General features: G+C 44.8%; 1 protein-coding gene across 1 annotated transcript in view; it reads right to left on the bottom strand.

Annotated features, from left to right (window-relative positions):
• Positions 1-20,950, bottom strand: part of LOC135378915 (uncharacterized) — a 385,731-nt gene that overhangs the window by 233,485 nt on the left and 131,296 nt on the right. The window contains exons 7-8 of the mRNA XM_064612080.1: positions 8,165-8,340; positions 7,789-8,098 (exon numbers count right to left, since the gene is read on the bottom strand). Of these exons, the coding sequence (XP_064468150.1) occupies positions 7,789-8,098; positions 8,165-8,340 (486 nt within the window). The remainder of the gene's footprint in view (positions 1-7,788; positions 8,099-8,164; positions 8,341-20,950) is intronic.

Below are 20,950 nucleotides of genomic sequence, written 5' to 3'. Positions count from 1 at the left end.
ACGGAACGGTCTACTAAAACTCCCTATTAAGACACCACGTCTGCCTAGTGTCCACACAACGCATTCTAGAAGGCACCAGAATTATTCTGGTGTCGTAATAGGCCACTCTGGTGTTAAAAGCCTGGAAATGATCGGAATAAAATATGACGGGAGAAGTAGAAATTACGATTCTGAGCCCTGTGATACATATTCGCACAAAAAGTTTGAGCGTAGCGCGCAATCCTGGAGCGCGAGGGAGCTTTGAATCTCGCAGCAGAAATGTCCCCTCACTCGGCTGCCAGCCGCTGACGTCATATGGCCGCGCCGTCTTTTTCTTTCTTTTTTGCGATTTCTCCGGCGCCCGCAAGCCGACCGAGCAGGAAGCGCTGTTGTTCATCGGACGTCGTGGAAAGGACAGCTGATGAACTGAACACTCTTTAGGCGACACATCTGCTCTTCTTGACGAAGCGTTTTATGGAGTTGGAGCCTAAGCTCCGCCAACTTCGATTTCGCCCCACGAATGTACCGGAGGCTGGTAAGTAAAGCTGCTAAGTGTGAACGAACATTCGGATTGAAATATAGTTCTTCTTCTTGGTTACAAATGCATAGTCATGAAGACGCGGCGCAGTGGCCAGTGTTTTCACTCGAAGAGGTCGTCGACCATCATGACTTCTCCATGTTGTGGTCAACGCTCTGGGCTCTGAACCGCATGGACACTGGCATCTCTGAGGCGAACGAGCGGACCGATGAATGCATAGCTGTGTAACATTGCGCTTACCGTATCTTACTTATACCAGGAGCGCAACGTCTCCACAAGCACAACAACATGGATTCCGAAATAAAGTCAGTAGAGTTCATCTGCTAGCGATCTGTGGGAAATCCCAAAACACATGGCCAAATAAGCATTTTCTTTTTTACGCAGCATACAACAATGACACATGGAATAACTCTCCAACTGACAGGAATGTATTTAGTCGTATCATATATATGCTGCACACGCAGGCGCAATACTGTTCACTAATTAACGACACCTCAGCACAATCGGAACAGAAACCACAACCGCGTACGATCCACCTCAACCCGGGCCGTCACGGCAACACAGAGGCCTAGACACACCTTTTACACTGGCCGCAGTCTTGTTTTATGCAAAACGTATGAGACAAATCATGTAAGAACGCAAGTGAATGTCAAACGCAAATAAAGAGCAACAACGCGTCTCAGTCGGTACGTCGCCACGATTCCGGAGCTAGCAGACGATTCTGGCGGGGAGCGGACGCTTCCGGCAGCCAATGACGTGGTCGGTCGCCTGACGTCACGACACGGCAGACTCGGCTTGGGGGGAGACTGTCGCCGCGGAGCGCATTCTTGCAAACTAATTTTCTCAGGAAATTCGCGCCTTTCGAATGAAATATTTTGCGTGACAGTTTATGAAGGTAGTATGTTCATATCAAGCGGTGAAAAAAATATATGTTCCAAATGATTTCCATGCTCCTTTAACATCAGTAGAATCCGACAGCGCACTCTAAGAAAAAATGTAGAATTTCCTACCCAAGCTGGTAGAACGACAGTACTTCTACCATTTCGGGCCAATCCAGGCGCGCTTTCTCCTCTGCGAATATAAGCGACGGCGTCCCTTTCCCTTCTCCTCTTTCTCACGTTTGCTCTTAGGGAATAAAGGTAGAATTTCCTACCCAAGCTGGTAGAACGACAGTACTTCTACCATTTTGGACCAATCCACGCGCGCTTTCTCCTCTGCGAATATAAGCGACGGCGTCCCTTTCCCTTCTCTACTTTCTCACGTTTGCTCTTAGGCAATAAAGGCAGAATTTCCTACCCAAGCTGGTAGAATGACAGTACTTCTACCATTTCGGGCCAATCCACGCGCGCTTTCTCCTCTGCGAATATAAGCGTCGGCGTCCCTTTTCCTTCTCCTCTTTCTTACGTTTGCTCTTAGGCAATAAAGGCAGAATTTCCTACCCAAGCTGGTAGAATGACAGTACTTCTACCATTTCGGGCCAATCCAGGCGCGCTTTCTCCTCCGCGAGCAGAAGCGACGGCGTCCCTTTCCCTTCTCCTCTTTCTCACGTTTGCTCTTAGGGAATAAAGGTAGAATTTCCTACCCAAGCTGGTAGAACGACAGTACTTCTACCATTTTGGACCAATCCACGCGCGCTTTCTCCTCTGCGAATATAAGCGACGGCGTCCCTTTCCCTTCTCCTCTTTCGCACGTTTGCTCTTAGGCAATCAAGGCAGAATTTCCTACCCAAGCTGGTAGAATGAGAGTACTTCTACCATTTCGGGCCAATCCACGCGCGCTTTCTCCTCTGCGAATATAAGCGACGGCGTCCCTTTCCCTTCTCCTCTTTCTCACGTTTGCTCTTAGGCAATAAAGACAGAATTTCCTACCCAAGCTGGTAGAATGACAGTACTTCTACCATTTCGGGCCAATCCACGCGCGCTTTCTCCTCTGCGAATATAAGCGTCGGCGTCCCTTTCCCTTCTCCTCTTTCTTACGTTTGCTCTTAGGCAATAAAGGCAGAATTTCCTACCCAAGCTGGTAGAATGACAGTACTTCTACCATTTCGGGCCAATCCACGCGCGCTTTCTCCTCTGCGAATATAAGCGACGGCGTCCCTTTCCCTTCTCCTCTTTCTCACGTTTGCTCTTAGGGAATAAAGCCAGAATTTCCTACCCAAGCTGGTAGAATGACAGTACTTCTACCATTTCGGGCCAATCCACGCGCGCTTTCTCCTCCGCGAGTATAAGCGTCGGCGTCCCTCTCCCTTCTCCTCTTTCTCACGTTTCCTCTTAGGGAATAACGGCAGAATTTCCTACCCAAGCTGGTAGAATGACAGTACTTCTACCATTTCGGGCCAATCCACGCGCGCTTTCTCCTCTGCGAATATAAGCGACGGCGTCCCTTTCCCTTCTCCTCTTTCTCACGTTTGCTCTTAGGCAATAAAGGCAGAATTTCCTACCCAAGCTGGTAGAATGACAGTACTTCTACCATTTCGGGCCAATCCACGCGCGCTTTCTCCTCCGCGAGTATAAGCGTCGGCGTCCCTCTCCCTTCTCCTCTTTCTCACGTTTGCTCTTAGGGAATAAAGGCAGAATTTCCTACCCAAGCTGGTAGAATGACAGTACTTCTACCATTTCGAGCCAATCCACGCGCGCTTTCTCCTCCGCGAGTATAAGCGTCGGCGTCCCTTTCCCTTCTCCTCTTTCTCACGTTTGCTCTTAGGGAATAAAGGCAGAATTTCCTACCCAAGCTGGTAGAATGACAGTACTTCTACCATTTTGGACCAATCTTCGCGCGCTTTCTCCTCTGCGAATATAAGCGACGGCGTCCCTTTCCCTTCTCCTCTTTCTCACGTTTGCTCTTAGGGAATAAAGGCAGAATTTCCTACCCAAGCTGGTAGAATGACAGTACTTCTACCATTTCGGGCCAATCCACGCGCGCTTTCTCCTCCGCCAGTATAAGCGTCGGCGTCCCTTTCCCTTCTCCCCTTTCTCACGTTTGCTCTTAGGGAATAAAGGCAGAATTTCCTACCCAAGCTGGTAGAATGACAGTACTTCTACCGTTTCGGGCCAATCCACGCGCTTTCTCCTCCGCGAGTAGAAGCGTCGGCGTCCCTTTCCCTTCTCCTCTTTCTCACGTTTGCTCTTAGGGAATAAAGGCAGAATTTCCTACCCAAGCTGGTAGAATGACAGTACTTCTACCATTTCGGGCCAATCCACGCGCGCTTACTCCTCCGCGAGTATAAGCGTCGGCGCCCCTTTCCCTTCTCCTCTTTCTCACGTTTGCTCTTAGGGAATAAAGGCAGAATTTCCTACCCAAGCTGGTAGAATGACAGTACTTCTACCATTTCGGACCAATCCACGCGCGCTTTCTCCTCCGCGAATATAAGCGACGGCGTCCCTTTCCCTTCTCCTCTTTCTCACGTTTGCTCTTAGGGAATAAAGGCAGAATTTCCTACCCAAGCTGGTAGAACGACAGTACTTCTACCATTTCGGACCAATCCAAGCGCTTTCTCCTCCGCGAGTATAAGCGACGGCGTCCCTTTCCCTTCACCTCTTTCTCACGTTTGCTCTTAGGGAATAAAGGCAGAATTTCCTACCCAAGCTGGTAGAACGACAGTACTTCTACCATTTCGGACCAATCCAAGCGCTTTCTCCTCCGCGAATATAAGCGACGGCGTCCCTTTCCCTTCTCCTCTTTCTCACGTTTGCTCTTAGGGAATAAAGGCAGAATTTCCTACCCAAGCTGGTAGAACGACAGTACTTCTACCATTTCGGACCAATCCAAGCGCTTTCTCCTCCGCGAATATAAGCGACGGCGTCCCTTTCCCTTCTCCTCTTTCTCACGTTTGCTCTTAGGGAATAAAGGCAGAATTTCCTACCCAAGCTGGTAGAACGACAGTACTTCTACCATTTCGGACCAATCCAAGCGCTTTCTCCTCCGCGAGTATAAGCGACGGCGTCCCTTTCCCTTCACCTCTTTCTCACGTTTGCTCTTAGGGAATAAAGGCAAAATTTCCTACCCAAGCTGGTAGAACGACAGTACTTCTACCATTTCGGACCAATCCAAGCGCTTTCTCCTCCGCGAATATAAGCGACGGCGTCTCTTTCCCTTCTCCTCTTTCTCACGTTTGCTCTTAGGGAATAAAGGCAGAATTTCCTACCCAAGCTGGTAGAACGACAGTACTTCTACCATTTCGGACCAATCCAAGCGCTTTCTCCTCCGCGAGTATAAGCGACGGCGTCCCTTTCCCTTCACCTCTTTCTCACGTTTGCTCTTAGGGAATAAAGGCAGAATTTCCTACCCAAGCTGGTAGAACGACAGTACTTCTACCATTTCGGACCAATCCAAGCGCTTTCTCCTCCGCGAATATAAGCGACGGCGTCCCTTTCCCTTCTCCTCTTTCTCACGTTTGCTCTTAGGGAATAAAGGCAGAATTTCCTACCCAAGCTGGTAGAACGACAGTACTTCTACCATTTCGGACCAATCCAAGCGCTTTCTCCTCCGCGAGTATAAGCGACGGCGTCCCTTTCCCTTCACCTCTTTCTCACGTTTGCTCTTAGGGAATAAAGGTAGAATTTCCTACCCAAGCTGGTAGAACGACAGTTTCAACTCTGTAGTTTGTTTCTACTATGCAGCTATACCTAAAGGATAAAATTGGTTTGAAGAAATTTTATTTCTTCATTTTGAGGAAATTTTGGGGTCATGGTGGACCCCATGGGAAACGTCAGCCAGCAAAATGCGCCGAAGTCGGTTGACAGGTCGCGGTTTTCTTCTAGTTTCCTCCTGATGGCCCAGTTGCCTTATAATGCACGGCACTGGTAGAGGGCATTAAAATTTGAATGGTGCCACCACACTGGAACCCCATTTTGCGCAGCTTTCAAGAGATAGAGCCAGAACTAGCAGCGCGAAGTGTAAATGGCGTGAATGTTCGCAAACCATTTCACATTGTCTTTTCACGGACGCTACCGTTTTGAACTCAGGCCGCCATCGGTAGGTCTCACTGTCAGTGGATGGTTCTCGCTAAAATTTGAGTGACGCCACCACACTCGAACCCCACTTTGCGCATCTTTCAAGAGAAAGCGCCACAATTAGCCGCGCGAAGTTTAAAGGGCCCGAATGTTAGACACTCATTTCACATGACTTTTAAACGGCCGCCACCGTTTTGAACTCACGCCGCCATCGGGAGGTGGCACTGTCAATGGGCGGTCCGCGCTAAAATTTGGATGGCGCCACAATTGGCCACACTAAGGCTAGAACGTCGCTCACAAACCATTTCTCGTTTGCTTTCCACGGCACAATAAAACATGCCACTCGTCTATTTCCTATGACTTGCCAGAGACACCCGCGCTAAGTTTAAATAACAGTCCACAATATTAATGCCAAGCTGGGTTTGAACCATGCTGTCAGATTGCACATAAAAATATAAGAATACTTGAATAATGTCTGTTAGACCTATACCTTCGCTTGTGTTCGCGCAGTGTATTTTTTTTTAGTAAATTCTCAGCGTTTTTCTTTCGAATGCGTCATCTCCCGTGATAATACGATAAGAAAGTTCAGAGTTAAACGTGCTCAAGCCAGTGCACTTAGATGGAAAGTGGGAAGTTGCTTTGACCGAGGTGAACTTTTATACGCGATAAAAAATGTTACATCTATAGTGAATGCCATATCTGAAGTCACCTTTGCGACGCTAGTCCCCCAGTAGAGAACGTGAAGTTGTTCGCGGAGAAAGTATTATTTCTCCTATTTGTCAGATTTTGGCAAAACATTTCAAAAACCAAGCGACGATAACGCGAGGTGCAGGTCGCTACTAGATACAACTTCCCCTCAGTGAATGCAACAATTCGGCCTGCCTACTAATTGTGGCTTGCCTCGGCCAAATCTCGTTGTTCCCCTCAGTACTGGACTGGAGCTTAGTCCAGTTCTCTCTGCTAAGCTTGGCCTGATACACACACACAAAATAAATGACAATAACTAAAGAAAGAAAGAAATATTGTCTGTGCTGACGTAGAAGAAAGTCGGTCTGGAAAACCACTCAAGTACTCTAAAGACACAGAGGAAACGGTTGCTCTGATTGCTTACAGTTCACGCACAGCAAAATTCGAAATATCAAAAAGGTATTACGACTCTGGGAAGGATTTTCTTGCAGAAAACAAGAAAGCAAAACCAAACGAAGAGCGCGAATTATTTTCCTGTGGGGCATTTAGTAGGTGATTTCCTCGGGTTATTGGTCTTGGTGATTATTGATAAGAATAAGCGTGATGCCTAAGACAAGTTTAAGGTGCTGCCGAACATGAAGAGATGCTCTAATAGCGGAGATAATATTGGCATAATGAAGGAACACGACGCATGGCGAAGTGGATGAAAACGAGAGTGAGTTTGAGAACGGGGTTTCCAACCTCAATTCAAAACAGAAGCAGCCTGTACGCGCACAGCCTTTACTGCTTCACATAAATATTGATTTTTGTGCGAAATAAGTTCACTGTCAACTTGTCGCAGACATCTTCGTTGTGGTTTGAGCATATGTTCCCACTCACTAATCGAAGCATAGCTTGCTTCGCCGAAATCCAAAGCACACTGTCAGCTCAGTGTATGCGTGGTGACAACCGCGTGTTTCTTTTGAGTCCCGAAACGCGTGGGTATACATTCTAACACTATCATTTATTTGCGCGCAGAAACAGTACATCATATGTTTGTGAGCACGATGCAAGCACTAGACACAACGGCGGGTTTGCTGACGCAACTGCAAAAGCGGTTTCTGTGTTGTGCACTGCACTGTACAAGTCAATTCGATTTGGCGCGCAACCAAGACTACGCCGAACAAGAGCTTATATCTAGTCGTCGACAAGACGAGGAAAGAGTAAAAATGCTACTCTGCACATTGGATAATGCATATAAAACGGAACAGACGTCACAGCCAACAACAAGTATTATCGTAACTATTAGCTTCTGCAGCCAATGTATCCTAGAAGATACAGCAAGCCACAACTTAAGTTATAGTATTTAGGTGTTCGGCAGCCACAAGTCATTGCGCAGAATTTGCCTATCACAAAGGCGGGATTTTGTTTTTCTGGTCATGTCTTTCTCCGCCATCATTTCCTCCTGTTACGAAATAGGAGTTGTTGGGGTTACTTGCCCTCTCAATAAGAGCGATACCATTAAAAGGAAAAGAGAAACACGCACAAAGAGCGTTGCGAGTATCAATATTTTAAACCGTGTGCATCGTCGCATCTATTTCTTATAAACGCCATCAACGCTTATAAATGTCATATCCTGAGAAATGGCCTCACCTGTAAGTTCTCCACACCAGTTTGGTGCAGGTCGTGTCTGACGTTGTAAACGATGGTTGAGCTAAGAAGCATGCTGAGAGAAAACAGGGTGCTCTGGGCATCAGTATTTTTCTTGGAACAGCCTTCGGTGTCCATCAAAACGACAGCCACCGTGCCGGATGACAGCTTCACCTTGAAAATTCGATCGAAGAGAAATATTCCACGGGTGCGCGTTGTGAGTCCATATTGCCAAGAGAATCCTTCAAGCGGCTTCTTGGGGTCACCCATCCAGTTTTCTGGGCTTGGATTGCTCTCAAGATGTTCCAAGTACCTGGATAGAAAACACACAGCCATTTTATCTTGCTCACGACTCACGAAAGAGAGAAAACCGCCATACCTGATCATGTAGTCTACAAGAGAAGAGGTGCCAGGGCGGACGATTCCAGTCACCAATATGACGACGACAGGAAGTCCTTCGAACTCCTTCCACAGACTGTTCTTAAACAATTCGCTCTTCAATTCGTATTGGTTCCTTTCCGATGTTGAAGGTACAATCACGTGTAGCGGCTGTGGCTGTCGGTAGAAAGGATGAAAAATCATTCAAATAATGATGATGGTGAAATAATCGCGGTTGGACTAAACGGAGTTGTCTATATTCCGAAATAACCTCTACGAAAGAACGCAGAGTAAACGAGGTTGACTGCCGTCGGGGTGTTTATACATACGTGCCTCTACAATATGTGACTGCTTGAGTACAGGGGCACTGGTCTAAAAGAAAACAGGTGGGAAGCTGTAGATGTCATCTGGATCTTTGAAACCAGTGAGCACAGTTTTTCGAACCTACAGCGTGGGGCAGTCTTTCGTTTTGTTTGCATTTATGTCTCTTATCTCACTGCATATTGAAATGGTACCAGTTCAAGCTCGACCAGATGACATATGTCCCTTAGAAGTCGGCCCAGGACGCACATTCCCCCAGGGCGTCAGTCGTGACGTTGCCCACATACGTGAGGCCGACAACGGCAAGCCCTATCACCACCCACCACCACCACCAGATGACATGTTTGGAGGAAGTTTCGGTTTCGGTAGCAGGATGGTTTGCCGCAAGTCTCAGTTATAGGAACCGTCGGAAAGTAAATGTATGTGAGAAAAAAAAAGGAAACGGCATTTCATCTTTAAGGCTCCTTACTGTTGATAAAAGCTAATTTAGAATTGTTACGTCTGTATTTTGCGCGCTCCTGCTCCCACAATGAATGATGCAGCTTTCGTCATCGCGTTACGAGTTTTGACTTTCTGCCTTCGTCTCAGCATGCATGAAGTGAGATTTTTGCTCCATATATTCGAAGCCTGATTTGAGACATAGACGTTGTTTGTATAATCTGGACGATTTTTCCTCAACTCAGGAAAGTGTGACAACATAAACGACAATGAGCCTCCGCGGCTTCAGTACGGCCGGACGGGAAGCTCGGCAGCAACTGTGGCGACTATTCTATCGTGACTACTATGCTCAAGTCCAATGCTGTCCACTCCCGTGTAGTACATGGTGGGATGAGAGACGTCCAAAGATCCCATAAGTTGAGACTTTAAGGCCAGGTCTAAAAGCAGACGTCTAGTAGACATCTACGCGGGTAGATGTTTAGGGAATGTCTGCATGAAGACGTCAACTATATGTCTGTTGGCTAAATGCCAAGAAGACATCTCAATCTAGAAGTCTACAAGGGCTCTACAGATAAGATGTTACTGAGATATGTAGAAAAATGGTCCACAAGACACCCCGGGACGTTCCGCGGAAAAAGTATCCTTTCGAGACGTATGGCAGCCCATATCTATTGTAGACCATACTCTGCCGGCGAGAGGGTGAGGCACGCGCTGATGACGCCCTCACGCCCCGGCCACTTCAGGGGCTAGCGGGACCCCAGGCTTGTCATAATCATATATAGCAGAGTTAAGTGGGTTGTGTTATCGAGATGTGAGAAGGGAGCCCGGGCATGACCGATTCCCGAGACCAGTAATTTATTTTGCGGTCCTGCCCATACTTCAAGGGGTACTTCGAGACGATCGGTGAAAAAATTCCTGCGCATCGTAGTTCGTGCATAACAAGCACAGTATACCAGCCATCGACTCTGTTTCTTTCTCGTGTGACGAATTACGCCTCAAATAAGCGAGCAATTAAACCAAAACAGGAATGTGGAGAGAAGTATCAAAGGCCTTTCGAAGGCCAACGCATTACGTCGGCCTGCATGAAGCGGGCAAGTAGTATACCACGCCGGTCGTAGCCGCTGTGTTACATTCCTCAAAACAAAACAATGGACGAAGATAGGGGATCAGATCACTTAGACACAGATGAAAAAAAAAAAAAAACGACGGTAATCTCTTTTCCTGAGATTCAGAAAACAGTGCAGGAATGGTATGACTAGTGCACGGTGATGTTGGCCGAGCAGAGAAAGGAAGAATAAGTACTTCCATGAACTTTCTGTGGGAGGCAGATTTTTTCAAATTTCGAAAGTCCTTTTTATGTTTCCACCTCCAGTTTCAAGCCAGATATTTCACAGCTGTGTTCAGTTCGTGTAATTGATTGTGGGAATACCGCAGGCTTCAAGTCCATTTGCTCCCGAAGTCTCTCTTCCCATCGTTGCCCTGTGTTGCAGGGATGCAACACCATGTTTAACGGCTTGGCAAGCGAAAAAAGGTGCACTTAGCTCACAAATGTTGTCAGTAACCTACTCAATATGTATTTCGGAATATACCCCGCTGGAAATATCCCAATTCAAAATACACCAGAAATCTCATTCGGTTTAAGTGGATATCGCATTCACAATTCTCATTGAAAGTGACCTAAATTTTTCGTTCACAATCGAAAATTTTGAACAAATACCTTATCGAAAACAACGAAAATTTAGTGGGTTTCAATGAGAAACCATTGTAAATGTCAATGAAAACGAAGTGGAACCGGGCTTGGTCGCACCCATTGGAGGCCAGCCTAGTTTCCCACTGGCCCAATGTACCACAGGAATGATTTTTCCATTAAAGTCACATTGAAACTCTCATTGCCTATGTACTTTTTGACTGTGCAGTAACGATTCTGTTGTATAAAATGATCAGAAAGCATGTTTTGCTGAAAAAAATGAATTATACTGGATACCGTTTCTGCGTCAACATTTATTCCTACACATATAAAAATACCGTAGATGTGAAAATACTGTAAGCGGCAAATACAAAGGTAAAAGTTATTTGTGTTGTGAACGGCACCGAAGATAACGTTACGATCAGCGACGAACACCAGCAGCAATCTGGTTTAAGCGACGAATACGACTCATCAACGATTATCGAAGTTCACGACGGCAACGACGTTCCAACAAAAACGATGTCTGAGCTGGAAAAACTGATCAGGTATGTGCAAGAACGAGATGAAGTTCGTGACAGGATGTTCTACGACTTAATCTCATCGAAGAGGACCGATGGTCAAGCCCCTTTTGTACGCATCATGCCGGATATGTCCAAGAAGGTCCATGTGTTCGACGACTCCAGTGACGAGAAGCAAGCAGAAGAGGGGCTAGAGACATTTAAGCAGCTGTCCATCCATTGCCAATGGACTGAGCCTATGAGGCTAACCGTGGTACAGGCGAAGTTAAAGGGACCTGCAGCTACGTGGTATCGCAGTAAGTCAAAGGAATGTGATACGTGGGAACATTTTGAGTACCATTTTAAGAATATCTTTGTGCCCGTTACTAATCCTGTAACTAAGTACGAGGAAATGCGCAACAGAGTTCAAGTTAAGGGCGAATCAGTGCTTGATTATTTTATGGATAAGATGCATCTCTGTAAACGCCGTGAGCTAAATGCCGACGAAACGAAGGAAATGATCCTTCTAGGTATTACCGACAGGTCAGCGTACAAAATGCTTATGCCTAAACATCAGAACTCATTAGAAAAGCTACTGCATGATCGAAAGCGTCACGTGCTATTGGAGAAGGAAAGATATGATACGTTTGGCACAGGAACCCAAAAATCAAAGCCCGAAAACAAGAAGAATGTCAGTATCAATGCAGCTGAAAATTCGGTCCAGACCAGTAAAGGAGGAATGTGGGCCCCTGCAAAGGACTCACAGGGCAACCAAAAATGTTTCAATTGCAACGAATACGCCAATCACATCGCTAAAGATTGCCCTCATTGCAAACATTGCTAGAGATTGAAAGAATCCCTCTGCGTCGGTGACAATGGCCCCAGCAAATACGTAAAACAAGCTGCCATCAACGACGAAATTTTGGTGACTTCATTTATTGATCAAGGTAGTACCGTAAGCATGATTACAGTTTCCACAACAGCCAAATGTGAACTAAAAATTCTCGATGTCCCCGAAAAGGATGCGCTATATGGACTCGCGCAAAAGAAAACCATGCCAATTGGCAGGACCGCCATTAAGATATGCATCGACGACGTCACAGCTGAAGCCCCAGTCTATGTTGTGAGCGATAATGTCATTCAATACGATGTACTCGTGGGACGAACGCTGATAGATCTTGACAACGTTGTCATGATTAAAGCGAAGGATTAATGAAACTAATCGCCAGTCGAAAGGACGGCCCGTTTAAGCATTTCACACTGACGATGGGGAAATCAAATGTACCATGAGGAACGAAGGCTCTATTGCACTACCGCTGAACTCCGTGCAGTTCATCAACGTAAAGGCTGAAAGCAGCAAAAATTCAGGGAGTGTTCAGCTTAACCTCCACGAGCATGACATCGGATGCCTACTTGAGCTACGAGATGGAAGGACGCACATTCCGATCGTAAACAGAAGCCCCAATGAAATAACAATAAAGACGAACTTTTCATTCGCTAGAGCGGTGAAATTGGACCCAGTTTCCATACACGTTTGCGTATTCAACCACGTTGACGAAAGTGCGGCAAACAAGTCCACGATGTTTCTCCAGTCCTCACAGTCGAGGATACCGTAAGTGAGCGACGTACCAGGGAACTCTAAGTACAATACGGGCCGACGGTAACACAAGAACAGAACAGACATCTGATCACATCGCCGACCTCTTCCCCAGATGGTTTTACATTTGACATCCACGAACTCAGAAAAATAAAGATAGCTGGAATGAAAACGAAGAAATTGATGGTTCTAAGCCAGTCTACAGCAAACCATATAGAGCAACGCACGACGAAAGAGAGCACATGCGTGCCATCGTCTACATGAATGCCGCAAAGACAAATATACCTAGCTGTCGACGAAGGTTTAAGCAAAAACATACAAACGATCGGCCAAGAAGCAAGAAGACCGACAAAGCAACAACAAGAAAGGCAATCTCGACAGCACAATTTGCAAAGATCAAAAGCTCCAAGATACGAAATTGTCGATATCGCCGCAGTGCGAAGACTACCAGTAAGCGTTGGCGAAGCCAAGGTCCAACCAAAGAATCGTGGTGCCTTTGTCATCGAAGCCATGTTACCTAACGACACATGCCGCATCTGCCGTATGAGCTGACAAAAAGGGCGCCGTTATAGCTCTACGGCGGTGCCGGCTCAAGCTGTGGAGTGCGCGCTCAAGAAATGACGATGGTGATGACGACATAGACTCGGATTCCGAGTAAACGTAAACGTATAACATATTCCATTTTACCACGTATGTTCAACTGAAAATGAGGTGTTTCATTTTTGATGCTATGTTTCGAATGCTATGTTAATCAATGAAGGCATATAACCTGTTCAATGTTTGATGTACCCACAATGTATTTAAGTGCATAGCCAGTTATGTGTCTTATGTATCTTCATTTTGCAATGTATAACTCTGTTTTTGCAATGATGGAAATTTCGAGGACGAAATTTTATAAGGATTGCTGAATGAGGCGAATAGCACAACGCGTAACAACGTAATGAAGAATGTTGTTGACGATGCCAGTCGAACTGTATTTTGAGACTGTTCATGTGAGCCACGGGGACATGTCAACCAGTTCACGTTATTTATGGGGCTCTGCACATGCACCCCTCGTTGGAACGTCACCGAATGGGTCAGTGTTACCTGATACCCAAAGCAACGTCTTCCGAGAGGCGCATCTGGTCACTGTTTCTGCACTGTAACGATTTGCCGTAAAACTTACGGTCAACATCCATTTTTTACCGTAAAAGGAACAGGTATGCTACCGTAATTGGAAATACGGTCCAAGCAGTGTAATTCATACGGCACCAATGAAATACACCGTAATTATGACGGCTATCACCGTAAATAGGACGGTAGTGTGTCCGTAATCCTGACTACGGTCAAATGGCTGTAGATTTTACGGTAGTCCTCCATACTTTCGCAATGGCTTCCAGTATCTGCCATTGTGCTACGCTTGCTGGGAACAGTGAATTCTAATAAATGGTTTATTGTTGTACATGTATACATGCATATGGTGGCACAGCGCTGCCATGCATTGTATTTCATTAGATGCCAAATACATATTTCAATAACTTTCATATCTGCTGCTGTACGTACACACCTCCGGATGTCTTACAAACAGTGGACATCGTTGTTTAGCATACCGTGTGTTCTAAATAAAAAACACACGAAAAACACATACGAACAGACGGGAGCGTTTACTGTTTACGGGATATTTAATATGACAAAGTACACTTGTGCAGCGTGTACTACCGACAGAAAACGCAACGACACTGGGGCCCAGCCTATACTGCCAGCTCCTTCACTACAAAGGCTACTTACACTGGGAACAGGATGACGGATTTTTACGTAATATATACAGAGATTACGTAAAGGACAGAAAAATACGTGCCAATAACAAACAGAACAGGGCTACAGCGCGCAATGCTGCCGGCAGCAGTGTAGCCGCGTCGGCGGCATTTGCAGAACCAACGATGGCGAAGGGCACACAGATCGTCATCGCCAACGTCACTTTCAAATTGACAGACGGCGTTTGCAAATGGCAACGGGGAAGTCAGTGCAAGTTCCATGCGTCTAAATACAGTGGGCTTCAGGTATGTATTCAGGTATGTATCAGGTAAAGTGTTATTGTTTCTCAACACTCACCTCACATTGGGCAGTGATCCTATTTCGCATGGCCGAAAGGAGAATATTTAATTAATATTTTAATTATTCAATTAATAATTTAATATTTAATTAAGCCAGAATAGTCTGGCTTATTTTCTTTGGCCGTATGTGCCGCTGTTCTTTAGTGACTGTAGCACATGCTTGTAGTGTTCACAAATGTCACACCTATGTCTAGAAAGGTAGAGCCTAAGGAGCTGGCGTCCCAATTGTAACTTCACATGAAATTAGGTTATTTTGTTGGGTTGGCATGCTGCTTGTCCACCCTTGAACATTATCATTCCTTTGCGATTGAAATCGCGCCTTTTTACCCACTTAGAATTTGCGGCAATAAGTGCATAGCATGGTGGATGATGTTGGGTGTCCCTCTCCTTATTTTTTGTCGGAAACAAAGTCGTTGAGTAAAGCTACTGGTCGCTGACTAGTACATGTAGCTGCGTATCTGAATATATTGAGAGCTTCTGTTTCTCCCTGGCAGTAAGAAAGTGTACTATCCTCTGTAAGGCTGGTGCACCGCGATGCTGTGCTCTGCTCTTCATAGTATTTACTCCTCCAGAATGCAAGAAGCATTACAGAGTTGTTTCTTTGTAGTAAAGAAAGTCCACTTTGGTCACAAAATGTTATACTGGTGAGACATAATTGCAGTATGCTGTTTTAAAATGATTAGTGGGTAAAATGGAGGCGAGGCAAATGGGGAGGTGGTTCCAATCATGATTTGTGCGCGGAACAAAGAAATCAGTGATAGATTCAACATGGAAATTGTGTGCTTTCTCTCCCTTTTTTTCAGTGATGAGTAGTACAGGTGCGGGACGTGCATGTGGCAGTATGAAGTACATTAGGTTGCAGCGAATTTATCTGGTACATATTTCATGGAAAAAACACAGTCGCTCGATTCTCTGCTGCACGGTGAGATTTGTGCAGTGATTTGCTATTGACTAACCATCTTGTTCCTGCATACATCACCCGTGGCACTAGTCATCCAAAGTAAAAATATATACTTGCTTCACAGACGACATTGATGATTCTTTCATTTAACACGTAACTTGTGATTGGAACTACCTGTTGAATTGCTTGGCATGTATTTCCTGGAATAATCTCAGTGACATTTGTGACTGAAGCATGCTTATTTTGTAGCAAAACATATTGTTTTTTTACAACAGTTTTAGACCACATCTGTAATCACAAGCACTCTAACAGCATTGCGTCTCCATACAGTCACTCCACACAAAATCATCAATATCTAACAAGATTTAAATCAATATATGTACTATCCAAATATGAGTGATTTAAGGTATTTATGACCAGTATAAGACCTTAAGATATTTCTTCGCCTGTATTGGAAAGGACTCAGCTAGAACCATAAAGGTGTCTGTACTAGTGCCACCATACTGAATGTGTAATGTGCAGAGGTGTGTGCATATGGAGCTGCATTCCAATGGTAGCAACTGTCGTACTACATATCCTGCATTTTCTTTCTTACAGGAGTATACCGTGTATCAGCCCTGCAGGGGCAGCGAGCTGATGAACAGAGCCACACCCTACGAAGAAGTTCTGGAGATTGTTTCGAAAACAGCAGAGGTGTAAGGGAACGTTTTACTTGGTAACCAGGTACACTTAATGTACTTTGCAACTCTAATGTGTTGTTTTGATCGCTGCAGATCCCCCAACACACTTCACAGATTTTCCCACCCTTTCTCTGTATGTACAATAAATGCTCGATCCTCTACTCTATGACTTGTGTCACACATTGCTGCGTGACTTGCAATTCCATTAAAGGAAGACACACACAATTACACATCCTATGGTGCTGTTTCCACATTTGTGGGAATCAATGCACTCCATACTTCAACCAAAAGCCTTCTCTCACAGGTGGCCGTGAAAATTACGGGAAAGAGCCGGCAACATAGCTGCCATTAAAATCCCTGTAAATTATACGGCTGCATTTTTTGTAAGACACCTTAATTTTCACGGGGAAAACCAGCATTCTGGTTACATGAAAATTACCGTAAATTTAACCGCACTACTACTCCCGAAGTGGCCGTCATTTTAACGGGAAAAGTCCGGCAACATAGCTGCCATTAAAATATACGTAAATTTTACGATAGTTTTTTTACAGTGTGGTGCCTCTGTCTCTCCCTTCTTTTTGTAAATAAAAGAGTCGTCTCGTTTCAAACCTACGAAGCGGTCGTGTATTTCCTGGTCTCTGCGAAGTTCGGGCGTCCCCGACGTTTGAGTTCGACGCGCCTTACATATGTTTTTCTATTTCCACAAGCCTCACTGTTCTGTGGTCGTGCACCTTTAGACATTTTATCCTCTGTAAAACATTTGGGTGTCTATTGCAATATTAATTTGTCAGGGAACAGACATTTGTCTGATGTTCCTAACAAGCTGCGCGGTATTGCTTGTCTGATTTACAATATTAGGTCCTGTATTCCTTGCTCAGTTCCCACGCAAATATTGCTGTCTTTGAACTGCTCCACACTGAAACGTTGTTTAACAATATTTTACAACCGTTTATTTACAAGAAGAACAGGATTAACCAGATCTTGAGGTCTGCCTGAAAAAGTGTGTCCTTTGGCCAACTGGCTCGTTCAGAGTGTTTATTTAAACAAAATAATCTACCTACCTTATTTGGCGAGATACTGACTCACAAATATTATTGGACCGATAATTGTAAAACTGTGCAGATTTTTCCAATACAAACCAGACAACCTGAAATATATATTGTCCCTAGAATCTTCACTTCCAATGGAAAAGGGCAACGGTCTCACTATATTCCCTCCTTTTATAACTCTCTACCAGCTGATGCTCTGAATTTATCGGCGATTGCCTCCTTAAAAACATTATTTCCTTCTCTATTCTGTAGTTGAATGCGCTTCGCTTGTTCTCTTGTATTGTGAATCTTCGATTAATTTGTTTCTTGATGTTGTATTTCGTTCTTTTTATTTGCCCTTTTAGGCACGGTTTCCACTGTCAGCCAGCACGTGCTCACAAGCTCTTGCTGCCTTATGCGGGCCCCCGCACTGTAATCACCTGAATGAAGTGAATAAAATCATTTATTATTATTATGATTATTATTCTCCCCTCTTTGATATTTTTAGCCCCGATATAAACGTTTTCAAATTCTCCTCTGGCGTTCACTCAGAAACATGTGAAGCTGTACAGTTTTTTCCCTTCCATTTTAGTGTGATGTCATATATATCTGTATGTCTGTACTGTATGTATCAATGAAAATATCTTCCTGTTATGTTCCTGTTCCTGAATGTGTCATCTCCTGCTAATCTGTATATGTATGCATATACAGGGTGTCCCAGCTAAATGCGAATATGTTATCTGAGTGACCCCTGGTTTGCCAATTCCGAACGATGCGCAGCTACCCAGAGCTGACGAGCCGCAAACACGGCGAAACACGTGTCCTCTGGTGCTGTCGCATCGTTCCATGAGTATCTGTTTCTCTGCGTGCAGCCATAGAAGCCATCTTAATCTGTAATTTTGAATTTCAAACACGTCTAGTGTCATTTACTTGTTTCTTTAATGGCTTTTTTCCTAATTATATATGTATATATTTACAATCCAAGCGTGCCACAATCCCAGCTGTGGACGGTCGTTTCGAGCTAGTTGGTTCTCATTGGCACAGCGTAGGGATGTGACACGCTCTTGGGTCCGCACAAACACTGTGTCTCTGCAAGACATCAATGTTCCAGGTTGTTCCATGATGTTGAATTGTTGACGAATGTTCTATTGATGTCTTGCAGAGACACAGTGTTTGTGCCGACCCAAGAGCGTGTTACATCCCTACGCTGTGCCGATGAGAGCCAACTAGCTCGAAACGGCCGTCCACAACTGGGATTGTGGCACGCTTGAATTGTAAACATATGCCTCATGTGCAGCCATGGAGCATTCGCTCATTTGTATATTTGTATTTATACAAATATATATATATATATATATATATATATATAAAGAGGGGGAAAAGCCATTAAAAATAAGTAAATGATGCTAGACGTGTTTGAAATTCAAACTTACAGATTAAAATGGCTTCTATGGCTGCACGTAGAGAAACAGATACTCATTGAACGATGCGACAGCACCAGAGGACACGTGTTTCGCCGTGTTTGCGGCTCGTCGGCCCCGGGTAGCTGCGCATCGTTCGGGATTGGCAAACCAGGGGTCTCTCTCTCTCTATATATATATAATGAGGGGAAAAAGCAATTAAAGAAACAAGTGAATGAGTCACCCTCCCAAGTGTGTATCGTTCGCTGAGCGTCCCCTGGTTTGCCAATTCCGAACGATGCGCAGCTACCCAGAGCTGACGAGCCGCAAACACGGCGAAACACGTGTCCTCTGTATATATATAAAGAGGGGAAAAAGCCATTAAATAAACAAGTAAATGACGCTAGACGTGTTTGAAATTCAAACTTACAGATTAAGATGGCTTCTATGGCTGCACGTAGAGAAACAGATACTCATGGAACGATGCGACAGCACCAGAGGTCACGTGTTTCGCCGTGTTTGCGGCTCGTCACCTCTGGGTAGCTGCGCATCGTTCGGAATTGGCAAACCAGGGGTCACTCAGCGAGCGATATACACCTGGGAGGGTGACTGAGCACTCCTCAATGCCACAGTGCAAGCCAGTGATGAGGCGTTGGGATGAAAAACCCGATTGCGGAACGAAAATGGCTATGTCGTTAATTGAGTGACCGGGTTTACTAAAATGTCGAGACACTGGCAGAGTAGGTTTCTTTGAGACGTCAGACCTGTGGTTGTTGAATCGGAATTTGAAGGATGTAGCTGTTTGACCGATATATTGGGCCTTGCACTCATTACATTAAAGGAGATAAAGGGCGTTAGAAGAGTTACAATTAAATAGACCATTAATTTTTGTGCGATAGTTAGAATTTGTGCTTTCTACTATCGTTGCAGTTTGCATTAATTTACAGATCTGGCATCTGCGTCCGTTGCGTGGTTGACAACCGTCATGTTCCAACGGCTTGATAACTTGGCATTCACAAGTCTGTCTTGGATGTTCCTTGCTCGGCGATAAGTAACGCGGGGTGGTTCCGGAAACACCTGACTCGTACGATCAGATTGGGTGAGGATTCCATAGTGCCGTTTAAGTATGCAGTTTACGTCCGGGGCATAACCGTTGAAGCTAATAGTGAGGTTTACTGAAGAATTCTTATCGGCTCGGGGCTGTCTTTGGAATACGTTCTCTCGATCGGTTGATCTAGCTCTGGCTATGGCATCTTTTACGACCTGATTAGGGTATTTTCTATCTGCAAATGTTTCTTCAAGGCTCTCAAGATGATTGTCTAGTTCTTCGTCGTTTGAAGGTATCGTTCCAAGGTAAGGTAAATATAAATGGTAGCGAATGTGAAAAAAATACGAAATCGTATACACAGAACGAATGTAATCCAATAAATAGACACAATCGTATCATAGAACGAATCTGTACATAGATCCCTAGCACGTAATTTTATATTTTGAATCCTGCGCTGAGTTCAGTAGTTGTGTGTACAACCGCAAGTATATAGGCGCAGATATGCGTTGGGCTAAGCACCTTGTGCAGCTTGAAAGTCTATACCACATAGCAAAATGTGCACAAAAGAGCAGAAGCACAGAACATTGTCGATGCTTTGACATGCCTTTAATACAAAAGTGCTTTTGTAATCAAAGCAGAAGTAGTCATCAACAGGATGTGTACACACTGAACAAGGTTGTCATTTCTGGAAGCTCATATTATTGTGGCTTGATTTACAAGATAACGTATCACAGACTTCTAAACTAAGCTAATGGACTTGTGCCTTGTTATTCCCCCATAGCATTCGTTACAAGACCAAAAACTGTGGGCAGACATAGCACCACACAGTATGCAAATATCATATAATGTGATCTTAAAGTGCAAATATGTTCACTTCCACCTTCTTTGTACGAGAGATATGTGGAAAGTTCCAGATGTGCATGAGGACAGTAATACCAGCATGCCTTGGGCCCCACCTGTATTTGCTGGAATTTGTACATTATCCTTTCGTGCTTATTCAGTACATGGACTGTCAAACTGGTTATTTTGAACATTATTCTGTCGTAGGTATTTATGATGAGAGATGGAAGTCACTGAAAAGTCACTGTGTTCCAGCC

This window comes from Ornithodoros turicata, chromosome 1 (assembly GCF_037126465.1).
Source record: "Ornithodoros turicata isolate Travis chromosome 1, ASM3712646v1, whole genome shotgun sequence".
NCBI classification, from domain to species: Eukaryota; Metazoa; Arthropoda; class Arachnida; order Ixodida; family Argasidae; genus Ornithodoros; species Ornithodoros turicata.
The sequence above is the reverse complement of the archived record's forward strand: the minus strand, read 5'-3'. Positions and strand labels throughout refer to the sequence as shown.